Raw genomic sequence first — 12,135 nt, 5'->3', positions numbered from 1 at the left:
TTTTCTGTTTTCAGCAATACATATTGACAAATAAAAGGAAATAAACCACTTCCAAAGTCTTTTTAAGAGCAGAGTTAGAGGAATGCACAAGCAATGGGGAACAGAGGCTCCCCCTGGGGAGGGGACAAGGGCCACAAATCAACACTTGCACCCTAACACTAACTGGTCACCATGGCTGCCTCTGGAGTCACGGGGAGGGGCACCTTTGTACTCTCTGGTACCTGTTAAGTTTTGTAGCAAGCAATCACCTATGTTAAAGCAAATTTTTACAAAGAAGATAACAGAAATATAAATACTCAAATTACAGGAGCTGAAGCCTGACAAGCTCCTGGGAGATAGAGAACTTGAGGTTTGAATGACCTCTTGGACCCCAAAACCACAAAGTCGCAGCAGGAGTGGCTAGTCAAGGATGTCTTCACTCAGCAGGTCCTGCTCCATCAGACCCCAACCTGGTCAGAAGCTGGGACCATCACCTCCCTGGTTTTTGTTCCAGGATAGAGGCAGGCAGGTGAGGGGAGGAGCTCCAGTGGACCTTGGGTATCTGAGCTGGGACCACCTGTGTGCCCTGGGCCTGGCACAGAGTGGGACCCCATACAGGAGTATAAATTGGCAGGGCCCAATCACCCAACAAAGGAAAGTCTATTGCAGTCCTGATTTTTCCAGGAGGATCAGGGACAAGCAATTGCAGAATTTGGCATATTGTTTAAAATGGAAAAAGCATACTTGAACTCTGAAGCAATGGACCAAAAAAATCTTTATTCTGGTTTCATTCTCTTATATCTGTAAATCAATGTTTGTACCTTTACACCAAAAAGAGGGCAACTTTAGAGCCCTCTGAAGCTACAAAAATAAATGAGGGGTTGGGGATTCCCTGTTTTATATTTTTAGTCCAAGGGACCATATGAGCGACTTATTTATCAGGAGGAGAGAAATGGTTAGGTCAACAAGGAGGGCCACACTGAGTTTTTACAGATAGAAAACTGACTCCTATCCTGTTCCCTTATCAACTCAACTCAAGCTGGATACAAAGGATCAAAGTGACTTCATTAGCTCCAGGAGTATGGCCTGTGCCTGGACACTTGGTTTGTGCTAGGCCAGCCGAAGAGCAGTTTCTCTGAGATAAAGGCTCCATCCTTCCTTAATCACCCTGGGTGATCATTCACCCTGAAGTTTTCTTTATACACATGGAGGTGCTGGGACACCAACTCTCCTCTAAGCTTGCCCTCAGCAGAAGCGCCTTCCTCTGCATCCCAGAGAACTTGTGCTGCAGTGCCTGGAGAGAGCCCTGATGCCATCCCTGCCCTATCCCATGGCCTGGGCACAGAGGTACATTCTAGAGTTGCTAGAGGAGGCTGGGGATGGTGCATGTACACTGGCAGCACATGCTGGGCCAAAGCTGGCCTGGGAAGGCCTGACTCAGGCATCGAAACTGGGGGAACTTTCTTTCATTCCTCAAAGCTGCAAATCTGAAACCTTCACTTTTGTTCCATGTGTAACCTTTGAAATGCTAGTGATGCTATAAAGCATCAAAATACAAAGGAAAATGACTTTTCAGAAAAAAAAAATTTATTGTAATTTGTCAAGAATTTCAGAAGGCAAAGTAAATATGATATTAGGGGGATCTTTAGGGTGGGAACATTTCTTACAGATGGGTTAAGATTCCCCTATGTAAGAGCAATACTTTGTACTGAAAATATTTCATTTAAAATGTCTAACTCAAGAACTACCATGAGTTTTCATGTGGGGAAACAAGGTCCTAGGAAGAGAAGAACAAGGTGGGCAGCTAGTGGGAGATGGGCCCAGCCTGCTTGGTATTTGCAGCTTCACTCAACAGGCTAACCACTCTCCGTGATTTCTCTGAGAAATCACTGGGCAGAGAGGGGCACACTCATGACTGTGGCATAGACTGGCTCTGAGTGAGATCCTGGATCCTGGGGGGTCCAGTCCTGCAACAGGTGTCTGGAAGAGAAGCCATCTTCACAAGATGAGAGGAAGTACACTTAGCAAATCAGCTGAACACGATAACCTTCTTCCAGACTCATAAAAGCCAAGGCCTACAACGCTCAGCCTTTGCTCTCTCCAGTTTCACAATCAAGAAGTGCTGCCAGTGTACCTCAGCACACACAAGCGAGCGAGAAACACGACTTCTTCATAAATAACTGCTGGCCATGACCAGTACAGTGGTAGCCACTGCAGCAGGACCTTCTACTCCAGTGTAAGGTAATTCACTGACGATGTGCAGATTTCTCAAGGGGATTCACTGGGCTTCCCCCTAACTCCCCGTTACCTTTGGAAAATCAAAGAATTATTGAAGCGAAACCGCCACTTCTCAGAGGATCAGCCTAGTCATCGTACTGAATTTCAGCCTGCAGCTCCTTAGTGATATAGTTCACCAGCATTGCCATTAACTGATGCTTCAGGGCCTCACTGCCCATAACCAAAGTAGTCAGCTGCACAGCGTCTGTCCAATCCAAGTGTCTGATGATGGCAGTGGCTTCATTAAAGAGCTTCTGCTGCTCAGCGGGAGGCAGCTCCATTAAGATCTGTGGAACTGGCTTAAGCTGTCCACTCGTCATCCAGGCACCTAATAGACCTCCTACAGCCCCCCCTAGAAAACAAGGAAGGGTTCCATTAGTTGGGCCCTATTCATCAACGATGGCCTTAGGTCCTTGCTGAGAGCATGTCTATGGTGATGATGGGTGGCGCATCCCTGAGTGGTCAGAACGAGCTGGGCTTCACGCCAGCTCTGCCAGGCAGTGGGGAGGGCAAAGGTTTATGTGGTCTTTGGTCCATTTTGCCCAGATAATTGACACCCAAACATGCCCTTTCCTAAGCTCCACACTCAGATATAGAATGAAGCATAACCATTTCTCCCAGAACTGTGCTAACTAAAACCTTCCTCATGAGCTGAAGAAGCACCCCTCTACCATGCTTCCATAAAAATTTCTCCCCCATCACAAAGGAGATGGCTGAAGAGTGAATGCATTTTTAGAGTAAAACCATCTCTGTGGAGAGGCCAAGTTTCCTTCAATAGGTGGCTGTTACACTCCCTGCCCTTGAACTCAAGAAATTTCCAGAGAACTTATGTGGCTAAAGGAACCTGGGGACAGATAGTTTCTCTTATCTTAAAGCAATGTTTTTTATACCACACCTACAAGTTATAAAATGACAAATAACAAATTGAATTTAGTTTACTATTTCTCTTTCTTCTACCAAACAAGGGCAGGAACATTATTCTCATCATTGTTGTTGTTGTTGCTTTGTGGTGCTGAGGATCAAACTCGGGGCCTTGAGCATGCTAGGCAAGCACTTTACCACTGAGCCACATCCCCAGCCCAAATATTATTCTTTTTTAAAAAAATATTTATTTCTTAGTTTTTTTTTTAGGTGGACACAATATCTTTATTTTACATTTATGTGGTGCTGAGGATCGAACCCAGTGCCTCGTGCATGCTAGGCGAGCGCTCTACCACTGAGCCACGATCCCAGCCCTAAATATTATTCTTAAATGGAAATTTATCCTCAAATTTAAGGCATGCTATTTTGGGATTTGATGGCCTGGTATAATGGAAAGTTCCATAGGCCATGTAAAGGATGGTGCAGGGTGAGGAAAGGTGCCCTATATCAGGAGCTTCAAACTCAAGTACCTTCAAGGGTCAGGTGGGTGATCAAAAGGAGTGAAATGGGCAGAGTGGGCCTGTGGTGACCTGGGAGCTGGGTCCCTGTCTCAAGGAACAGCTGCTACCCTATGCCAGCCAACTTCTGTCATGTGGAATACCAGATTTATGCCTTTAAAACATCTCACAATTTTTAAATATCAGCAATCAGATATTTAAAGATGTAGCCTGGCAGGACTTAGTGACTCACTCCTGAAGAATAGAGAAAGGGAAACAGAAATTTTACAGTGGAAAACCCCAGCATGTGTGACCTTAACCAAATGATCAAGGTCAACTTCACCAGAGATGTCATGTACTCCCTGAAATGATGCAAGAGAAGGAAACTTCACCTCTGAGTTATTCTTTCCAAAGACCCATAACTCCAGTCTTCATAATAAATACATCAGAGGAACCTAAACTAACAAACCTAAATACCTGATTGATATTCTTCAAAACAAACAAGGTCATGAAAAACAAGGAAAGTAAAAAACTGTCACAAAACAGAAGAGACTAAGGAAAACAGGGCCACTAAATGCAACGTGGCATCCTAGACTGGATCCTAGAGCAAAACAAAGCCAACTCAAGTTTTGAGAATAGTTAACAATAATGGATCAGTGTGGGTTCCACAGTTTTGACAAAATGTACCATCACACATATTAACACTGGGGAAACGGAAACAGGGTGAAGAATGTATGGGAATTCTCTGCATAACCCTTGTAACTTCTCTGTAACTCTAATATCATTCCAAAATGAAATGTTGGGGGATAAAAACCCAAAAAATAAAAAATTTAAAAATTTTAAAAAACCTGGGCCAGAGACAACCTGCTCCCAGGCTGGGTTGAGAAGACAGGTAGTAAAACCTGTGTTTCCTAAAGCCAAGCAGGGAGGTACCTGGAGCCAATGCCTCCTCTTATATGGGGACCAGAGCCAGCCTCATATTCTGGAAGCTGAATACTGGCCCTGGTCAGGTTCACTTCTGCTTAAAAAAAAAAAAAAAAAATCCTGGAGAGGGAGAACCAGCTAATTTACAAGTTTTACTGAACTTTTCCCCATGACACCAGTGAAATGCTTAGAGCCGACAAGAGTTGCACTCATCTGCACTAAACCTTTATGAGAACATCAATATTTGATTTACAGCAGCACTTAATGCAAAAAGTCGCCAGGAATATCGACCAGCAAATTACTAGCTCTTTGGAGAAGAAAAAATTCCTTTGTTTTCTGGGTAAAATGATGCTTCCACCCCTGACCAGGGGCTGGAAGTAGTGAATCCCTGGGGTTCTCTATACAGACATCCTGTTCTCTACCAGCTTTCACTCAATCTGAATAAAATATGTGTTCCCAAAATGGCAACGGGGCACAGCTATATGATAAAATTATCTCAGTAAGTCCTGCCTTGAGCACTTAGATGGGGGTAGGGACAAAGATTTAGAATATCACTGAGGAAGAAGGAAGTGGCCTTGTCTCTTCCCTTGGTTTTCTTCCTGGACAGCAAGAAGCTGAAGTCAGGACTTGCAAATTCACAGAGCTGAAAGGGTGATATATACTGGGAAGGTCTAGGGCCACCCACATGCTTATTTTTCTCCCCAGTGTGGCCGTAGCTTAATGAAATGTCCTTGAAGGTCCATCCTACTACTGAAGGAAAAAAAGAGGACAGGAAGCCTTGCAGTGAGCTGGGAAACAGAAGCCAACCTCAGCATAAAAGTGGTCTCTCTCCAGCCTACATGCACTAGAAGACTGCAATCATGTACAAGGATTTCCACTGGGCTGTGAACTCTCTGAGGCCCCTGACTCCCCAGTAAGGCTGCCCAGCACCGAGCAGTCATTCCATAAATATCTCCTGAAGCCCAATACAGCAGGTGCCAAGCTGTCATGAGAACACCATTTAAACTATGCTTCAGGGTCCATTAGAGGCCACCTTGAGGGAGGCCTTATCTGGCTCTTCTCAATTCATCTGGATGGTGGCCAGCTCTCTGCCTCCCTCCTAGCCTATGGTTTGGGCCACAACCCTGAGCCAGATAGAACTTCCATGGCCTGGAACACAGGAATTCTTCTTGTCCGGTTATGATTTGGATATGAGGTATCCTCCAAAAGCTCCTGCATATATAATGTAGGAATATTAAAAGGTGAAAGGATTGGATTATGAGAACTGTAACTTAATCGGTCATTCCTAGTTTAAATGGACTATTGGGAGGTAATTGTAGGCAGGTGGGACATGAATGCAGGAGGGAGTGCCTGGGGATATGACTTGGAAGGGTGCATTTTCCCTGTGCTACCCCCACCAGACCTCCCCCCACCTCCAGTTGCTTGGCTGCCATGAGTGGAACAGCATTTCTCTACCTCTCTCTTCCGCCATGATGTCTGCCTCACCTAGGGCCCACAGCACCGGAGTCCATCCACCATGAACTGAACCTTTCAAACTATGAGCCAAAATAAATTTTTCCTTCTCTAAGTTGTTCTTGCCAGGTGTTTTGGTCATAGCAATGAAAAGCTAACTAATACATTCCCTTAATCCAAAAGAACTAACTTTATCTTGTTTCCAAAGAACAATGGGAAAATTTGCCAAACTTTCATTCATTGCTAGAAACTGGTTCCCAAATTGAAGCAGTTTGCTTCAATTGCTCTCTTGTTTTTGTTCCATGAACTTTTTGCTTTCAGAAGGGTGAAGGTCTCTTGAACAAATTGGCATTTGAAAGATGGCCATACAGCTTCCATTCATAGTAGGTGCTCAGCAAGTCCCAGCTACTTCCCTGGCTCCCTTCTGAAGTGACATGATAATGATGATGTGGGGAAGGGACATCCAAGGGACCCAGACGCCTTGATATCTTTGGACTAGGACACATTCCTAGGGTCAGCAGACAGCATTGGGGCAATGTTTCCTCCTAGTCTTAAGGACACAAAAGCCACTGCCAAGAATATCTGCATTCCTGAGAAATTCACACACAAGCTTCTGTTTCTAACTAGACAAATCAGATACATGAAGGTCATTTCACAGACAACCTTAACTCCGCGAACTCCTTGTACAAGCCAGGTGGTGTCACTCTTAAGAGGTTCATTCCTCCCTGTGGTTCCAAAGACTCATGACATGAGTCTGGCTGTACCTGCGAGAACCTACACTTACCAACAGCTAGTCCTGGTGGGCCACCCATCAAACCACCAACGAAGGCCACAGCCCCTGTGACCAGGGCACCCCTCCCAGAGTGCTTGACAGCTGCCTTCATCTTGCTTTCCTGGGAGACGGAGCACAGCAGCTTCATGATGTCCGACACTACGATGGGCATCTTGGGAGACTCTACAGGGGGATCAAAGGGAGAGTTTCAACAGGTATAAGATTATTTCCACCCAAATGTTACTCTTCCAAAACTCTTAAAGAAATGTCCCCATTTTCTGAGAGACTGTAGGTTTTTTTGTGTGTGCAAAAGACTGAATCCCATCACGTGAAAAGGACTTTGTCACAGAGAAGCAGGGCAGCAGTTAGTTAATAAGCAAACAGAAGCAGAAGAGGAGATGAAAGGTCTTCTTTGCCCTCTGATTAACTTCTGATTTATGAGGGATTAAGGAGCAACCCCAGCCACATGGTCCACCAGTTTATCACAAGGGAGGCACGTCTGACCTCTCTTGCATCAGCGGCCTTTCAATTGGCTCAGGCAATCCTCAACACACAAAGCCTGGCAGAGACCAGAAAGTCCCAGCCTCATGTTCTCTTTATGTGACAGGGCATCTGAGTGAGCGCCAAGCCAGAGAAGGGGAAAGGACAGGACTCTGGGACCACACTGGCATTTGCCTGCTGTGTGACCTGCAGCTGAGTATAGGATAACCTCACTTTAAGGTGGAGATAAGCCACATACATGCTGGACTCTTGTAAGGCACAAGTAAGATGGATACAAAATGACCAGTCTGAGAATGGGACATTGCAGGCTCTCAGTGTGATGGCACCAAATGTCTTTCCGATACACAACACTGGCTTCTTTAATCAGCTAGTCCTCAAAAGCCTACAGTTCTCCACATGGGACATTAAAAACAAGGACAAGATGAAGCTATAAGATAAAGCAACCAGAGAATAAAATAAATCAAATAATTCCAGGGGGTTGCAATGTAAGTGAGAAAAAGGACAGATGGACCTTTACAATAATTCTCTGGGGTCCGAAAACTTGTCATGCTGGCACAGAAATGATAGGCAGAGTGTAGCCAAGGGCAGGGTGGGCTCTGTCAATCCAGGGAAGGGCAGGAATGAAGAGTCCCACACACCAGGTCTCCTGGCAGGGACAGAAGGAAAATCAGAGCAGCAGAGGTGGTGCTTCTCCCTGGAGATTCAGCTGATCCCAAGACTCTACCGTGAGCACTTTCCTTTCTTGACACACTTCCCTTTTCAGGCTGAAATACTGAAACAGTTGCTAAAAGGAAGTTGACCAAGAAATCCTGGGGCAAATTCTATGTCTCAGCAGCTTTCACCTACGTGAGCTCTTTCTGACCCAGGGGTAATCCAGAACCAGAAGTCTCCCATAAATTGTCCTCTTGATTCTGGAAGAGAATTTTCAGCCCTTGGAATGAACCCATGGACCTACCACCTTACTACAAAGACAGGTTTTCAGAAATTCTCTGCCTTCCTGGAGGGACAAGAAGTATGCTGTGCTCTAGCCACCAAAAATTTTTCTTCTTTTTCCTTTTGATATATTTTAGGTGATGACTCTTCCACAAGTGCATAGGGAGCACTTAAGATCTTGTTAAATACAAGCGCAGGTGGACTTTGGACCTTACTTGGGGCAATAGGACTCTGGGAGAGCACTACCCAGGATGTTACCTTGAATTCAGAAGTTGCCAACAAGTGTCCCCCAGATGTGTCTTTTTGGCCATGTGGGGTCTAAGATGCAGAGAACTCATGCATGCCTGTTGCGGCTCTAGCTTCTCTGTGTCCTACTGGCTTCCAGGCCCTGCCCCAGCCCCTGTGTTCCATACAAAATGAATGTCCCCTCCTCCTGCTCCCTGTAAGAGAACTCCTCCTGCTCTTCTAGTGGTCAGGACTTGTCCTCACATAAATGCCATAATAATAAAACCACATTATCACAGGGAAGGAACTAAACATGGGAGACAGAGGGCATAACTTAACTTACCCAGTGGCCAAGGTCCTAAAAAGCAATGCAGTTCAACAAAATGAGTTTTACTTCAGATGCATATGAAGATAACCAAAGAAATCAATTTTATGGTAAAACCTTTCAAAAGGCTAAAAAGCCTACTGTAAAATATCTAATCACCTTCTAGCTTAGCTCTGGTTTATAGCCAGGTTTTTGTCTGTCAATTATACTGGGAAAAGGGAGGCATAGCCCAGGTCTCAGGAAAGCCCCCTGAAGACTGTGGGGAACTTCTATTCCCGAAAGCCTGAGGCCTCTGGGCCCTGCCATTCTTGGTCTGCAAGGCTGCCATCCACACCAGTGCCCGGGTACCATTCTTAATACAGGTTTTCTGCAGAATTATGGACCTACTCTCTCAAAACAGTTTCTATACAATAAGAAAATGTTTAAAAAATATAGAAATCAGATATATATATATATATATATATATATATATATAGAGAGAGAGAGAGAGAGAGAGAGAGAGAAAGAGAAATTCACCCCTATCCATGAGAGATACATTCTAACACACCCAGTGGATGCCTGAAAGTATGGATAACACCACACTTCTGTTTGATTTATCCTATATGCTAACTGGAGTTAATCTATCCTTTTTGTTTTATGCTCTGATGCCTACTTTGCATCACTATTCTTGAGCTCTGGGACCATTATTAAGGAAAATAAATATTACTTGAATACAAGCACTGTGGTTCCATGATACAATAGCTACTAAGTGCTTAACGGGTGGGTAGCATATACAGTGTGGATATGCTGGACACAGGGATGATTTACATCCCAGGCAAGATGGAATGAGATTTTATCAAATTACTCAGAATGGTACATGATTAAAAACTTATGAACTTTTAAAATTTCATAGGATTGTTTATTTCTGGAATTTTTCATTTAATATTTGACTGCAGGCAACTGGAACTGTAGAAAGTGAAATTGCAGATGAAGCAAGCCTATTATACTCACTCAATTGTGGGTTCAATTTAGACCTCCTCTGAATGACTCTAAGTCAAAACCCACAGGGCTAATGAGACATCATTTTGCAAATACCACTTCTAACCTCCACCAGGCCAGCACCAAGGTACAAGCCTAGGACACTGCAGAAAGGGACAGCCAGCAGGCGCCATAGTGTTAAGACAGCTGGTAGAGGAAGGGGCCCCACTGCAGCTGAGTTTCAGTAGTTTCACACCACAGGCAGCAGTAGTTTTGAGGCTGCCCCAATCCAAGGGAAGGCTGATTTAAATTTCTTGCAAGAATAATTTCAGGAGTTAGACCATCAACAGACTCTTGTTTGGAAGAAAGTTTTGTGACCTCATCTCCTGAGCCTATACTAAAAATCAGTTTCCTGGCAGCTTCAGGCTTACCAGATTAAGAGAGAAGCCTGTCCTGCTACTCCCTCTGCCACCTCAATGCTGCCTTTGTCTGCAATTGCAGGAAAAGAGGGGAGGGAGGAGGGAGGAGGAATACCTCACAGGAGTGAGCCTTTCCCTCATATCACACCTATTTCAGAATCTGATTTGTCCTTAAAATAGGCTGTGGTCATGGGAAGCCCATCTGTCAGCCACAGGAAAGACAAATGCCCACTGACTCCGTAGCTTCTTGCAAGTACCCAGACTGGTCTGCTGATTTCAGCAGGGTTCTGAAAGGAACAAAGAGATAGACGTAAGCCCACTCCTTGGAGAGCAGTCTCTTTTTCTGAGTTCCACCAGATTGTGACACACAAGGAAAAGAAGGCTTCAGAGGTAACACAAACCTCCATATCCCCTGTTCTTTAAAAAATATTAGATAAGATGTGCAAGCCATTGGGTTTGATCCCCAACGAAACACACCACACACACACACACACACACAAATTAGTAAGGGCAGCCTTTTAAGAGTCAGAGTAATGACCTCGCTCATTCAATCTTCAGCACATTTTACTTCTCAAGGCATTTACAGAACTCCATACCCATTCACACCCTTGCACACTGGCTCTTGTACACTTGTCTTTCCACCTTTCTATGCCCCAGTGCAAAAGTCACCAACAAACACTGTTGGATTAGCCCACAGAGTTTTTAAATTTTAACTAATTGTTTGTCAATACCTAAAAGTAAGGTTTCAGATACATCCCAGATTACTGTTTTCTCTTGAAAAATCAAAAGACCAGGCCACACTGGACCTGCCTTCCTGTGGAGTCCAAGGAGTTCAAGGTTGAGCAGGGACTGACACCCCCATACCCCACACACACATTCAGCAGGGCATTGGCCTTTCATAGCCCTTGCCAGAGGCACTAACCTTATCTTCCTACTTGGTGAGTAAACTGGTCACTTTATAATCTCTCAAAAATATCTCTATTTCTTTTTTAAAAAGCTAACTCTTGCCAACAAAAACTAATCTTTCTTCCTAAACCACTGACACCCTTTTCTGATCGCCTCTAAACATCCATATCCTCTTCCCACAGGGCAAGGCCTGGTGTGCTGGTCTGCAATCCTCCGGGCTGAGATTTCAATCAGGCTTTGTAACACCTACCCATGCCCACAGTGCACACTCTGCCTACATCACACCCATCCATACCCACATGCACACTGACATCACCACACCTATCCATATCCACGCACACATTCTGCCTACATTACACGGACCCATACCCATGTGCACACTCTGTCTACAACACACCCATTCACGCCCTTGCACAGGCTCTGACAAGCAGGCCTACCCATACCCACTTGCACACTCGGCCTATGTCACATTCACCCACACCCACCCATACCCACGTGCACATTCTGCCTTGATCAGATCTATCCACACCTGTGTGCACGCTCTATCTGTGTCACACTCATCCATACCCACGCATCTCGGAGCTCCTGCGGGAGAGGGCGCGGGACCTGGAGCCAAGGCCCTGGGCTTAAGTTGTCAGGGCTTTAGTCCCAGCTGTGCTGCTTACTTTTATAGCATTGGCCTCTCGGTGCCTCAGATTCTTTATATGGGGAGTGAATAAGCTAACAGTGTCCACTGACACAGTGAGGTTGGTCTGGGGGTCAGGGCCCAGAGGCACTCCCAGACACGAGCACAGCTCGCCCGAGGCGCCCCCTCGTCTCGCCTCTCCGCCCCGTGGCCCCCGGGCCGGCCCGCCCTGGGCGCACCTTTACCNGTAGACTCGTGCCGGGTCGCAGCCGGTCGGAGCCCCAGCTGGGGGCGGCCTGGGGGCGGTGCCAGCGCGCGCGGCGGGAGGTCCACTCCCATCCTCCCCAACGACCCACACCGGCTGACCCAGCCCGGAGAGGACGCCTGGAGAGGAGTCCCTGGACCCGCCAGGCGGTGCCACTTGACACCCACCCCCGGTTTTGGATCCGGGGGCCCTGGAAGGTTCTCCTGGGAGACCTTGG

The 12,135-nt window shown here is 45.8% G+C and overlaps 1 protein-coding gene and 1 long non-coding RNA gene across 3 annotated transcripts in view; one reads left to right on the top strand and one right to left on the bottom strand.

The window, feature by feature from the left end:
* Positions 1-736: 736 nt before the first annotated feature.
* CUNH19orf12 (chromosome unknown C19orf12 homolog) lies at positions 737-10,919 on the bottom strand. Of its 2 annotated transcripts, none has more exons than XM_048791015.1 (3): positions 10,271-10,919; positions 6,775-6,945; positions 737-2,608 (listed from the first exon to the last, which is right to left on the bottom strand). In XM_048791015.1, the coding sequence occupies exons 1-3, from the start codon at positions 10,527-10,529 to the stop codon at positions 2,343-2,345; spliced, it is 696 nt and encodes a 231-aa protein (XP_048646972.1). In that variant the 5' UTR covers positions 10,530-10,919; the 3' UTR covers positions 737-2,342. The 2 variants fall into 2 exon arrangements, with proteins under 2 accessions (XP_048646972.1, XP_048646973.1); XM_048791016.1 differs by lacking the exon at positions 10,271-10,919 and adding an exon at positions 10,238-10,256.
* LOC107151532 overlaps positions 10,905-12,135 on the top strand; it is a 25,280-nt gene continuing 24,049 nt past the window's right edge. The window contains exon 1 of the long non-coding RNA XR_001504706.2: positions 10,905-11,060. This is a non-coding gene — a long non-coding RNA (uncharacterized LOC107151532). The remainder of the gene's footprint in view (positions 11,061-12,135) is intronic.

The sequence above is a fragment of the Marmota marmota genome, unplaced genomic scaffold, assembly GCF_001458135.2.
Source record: "Marmota marmota marmota unplaced genomic scaffold, marMar, whole genome shotgun sequence".
Taxonomy (NCBI): Eukaryota; Metazoa; Chordata; class Mammalia; order Rodentia; family Sciuridae; genus Marmota; species Marmota marmota.
Note: the sequence above shows the minus strand (reverse complement) of the source record. Positions and strands in the feature narration are given on the sequence as shown.

Excerpts from the sequence above, each read along its gene's own strand:
- CUNH19orf12 (XM_048791015.1), bottom strand. The coding sequence starts at position 10,529 with ATGGAGGTTTGTGTTACCTCTGAAGCCTTCTTTTCCTTGTGTGTCACA. Across the intron at positions 6,946-10,270 it reads CAAATCAGATTCTGAAATAG|AGTCTCCCAAGATGCCCATC; the intron begins GTGTGATATGAG and ends ATCCCCCTGTAG. Across the intron at positions 2,609-6,774 it reads CCCACCAGGACTAGCTGTTG|GGGGGGCTGTAGGAGGTCTA; the intron begins GTAAGTGTAGGT and ends CTTGTTTTCTAG.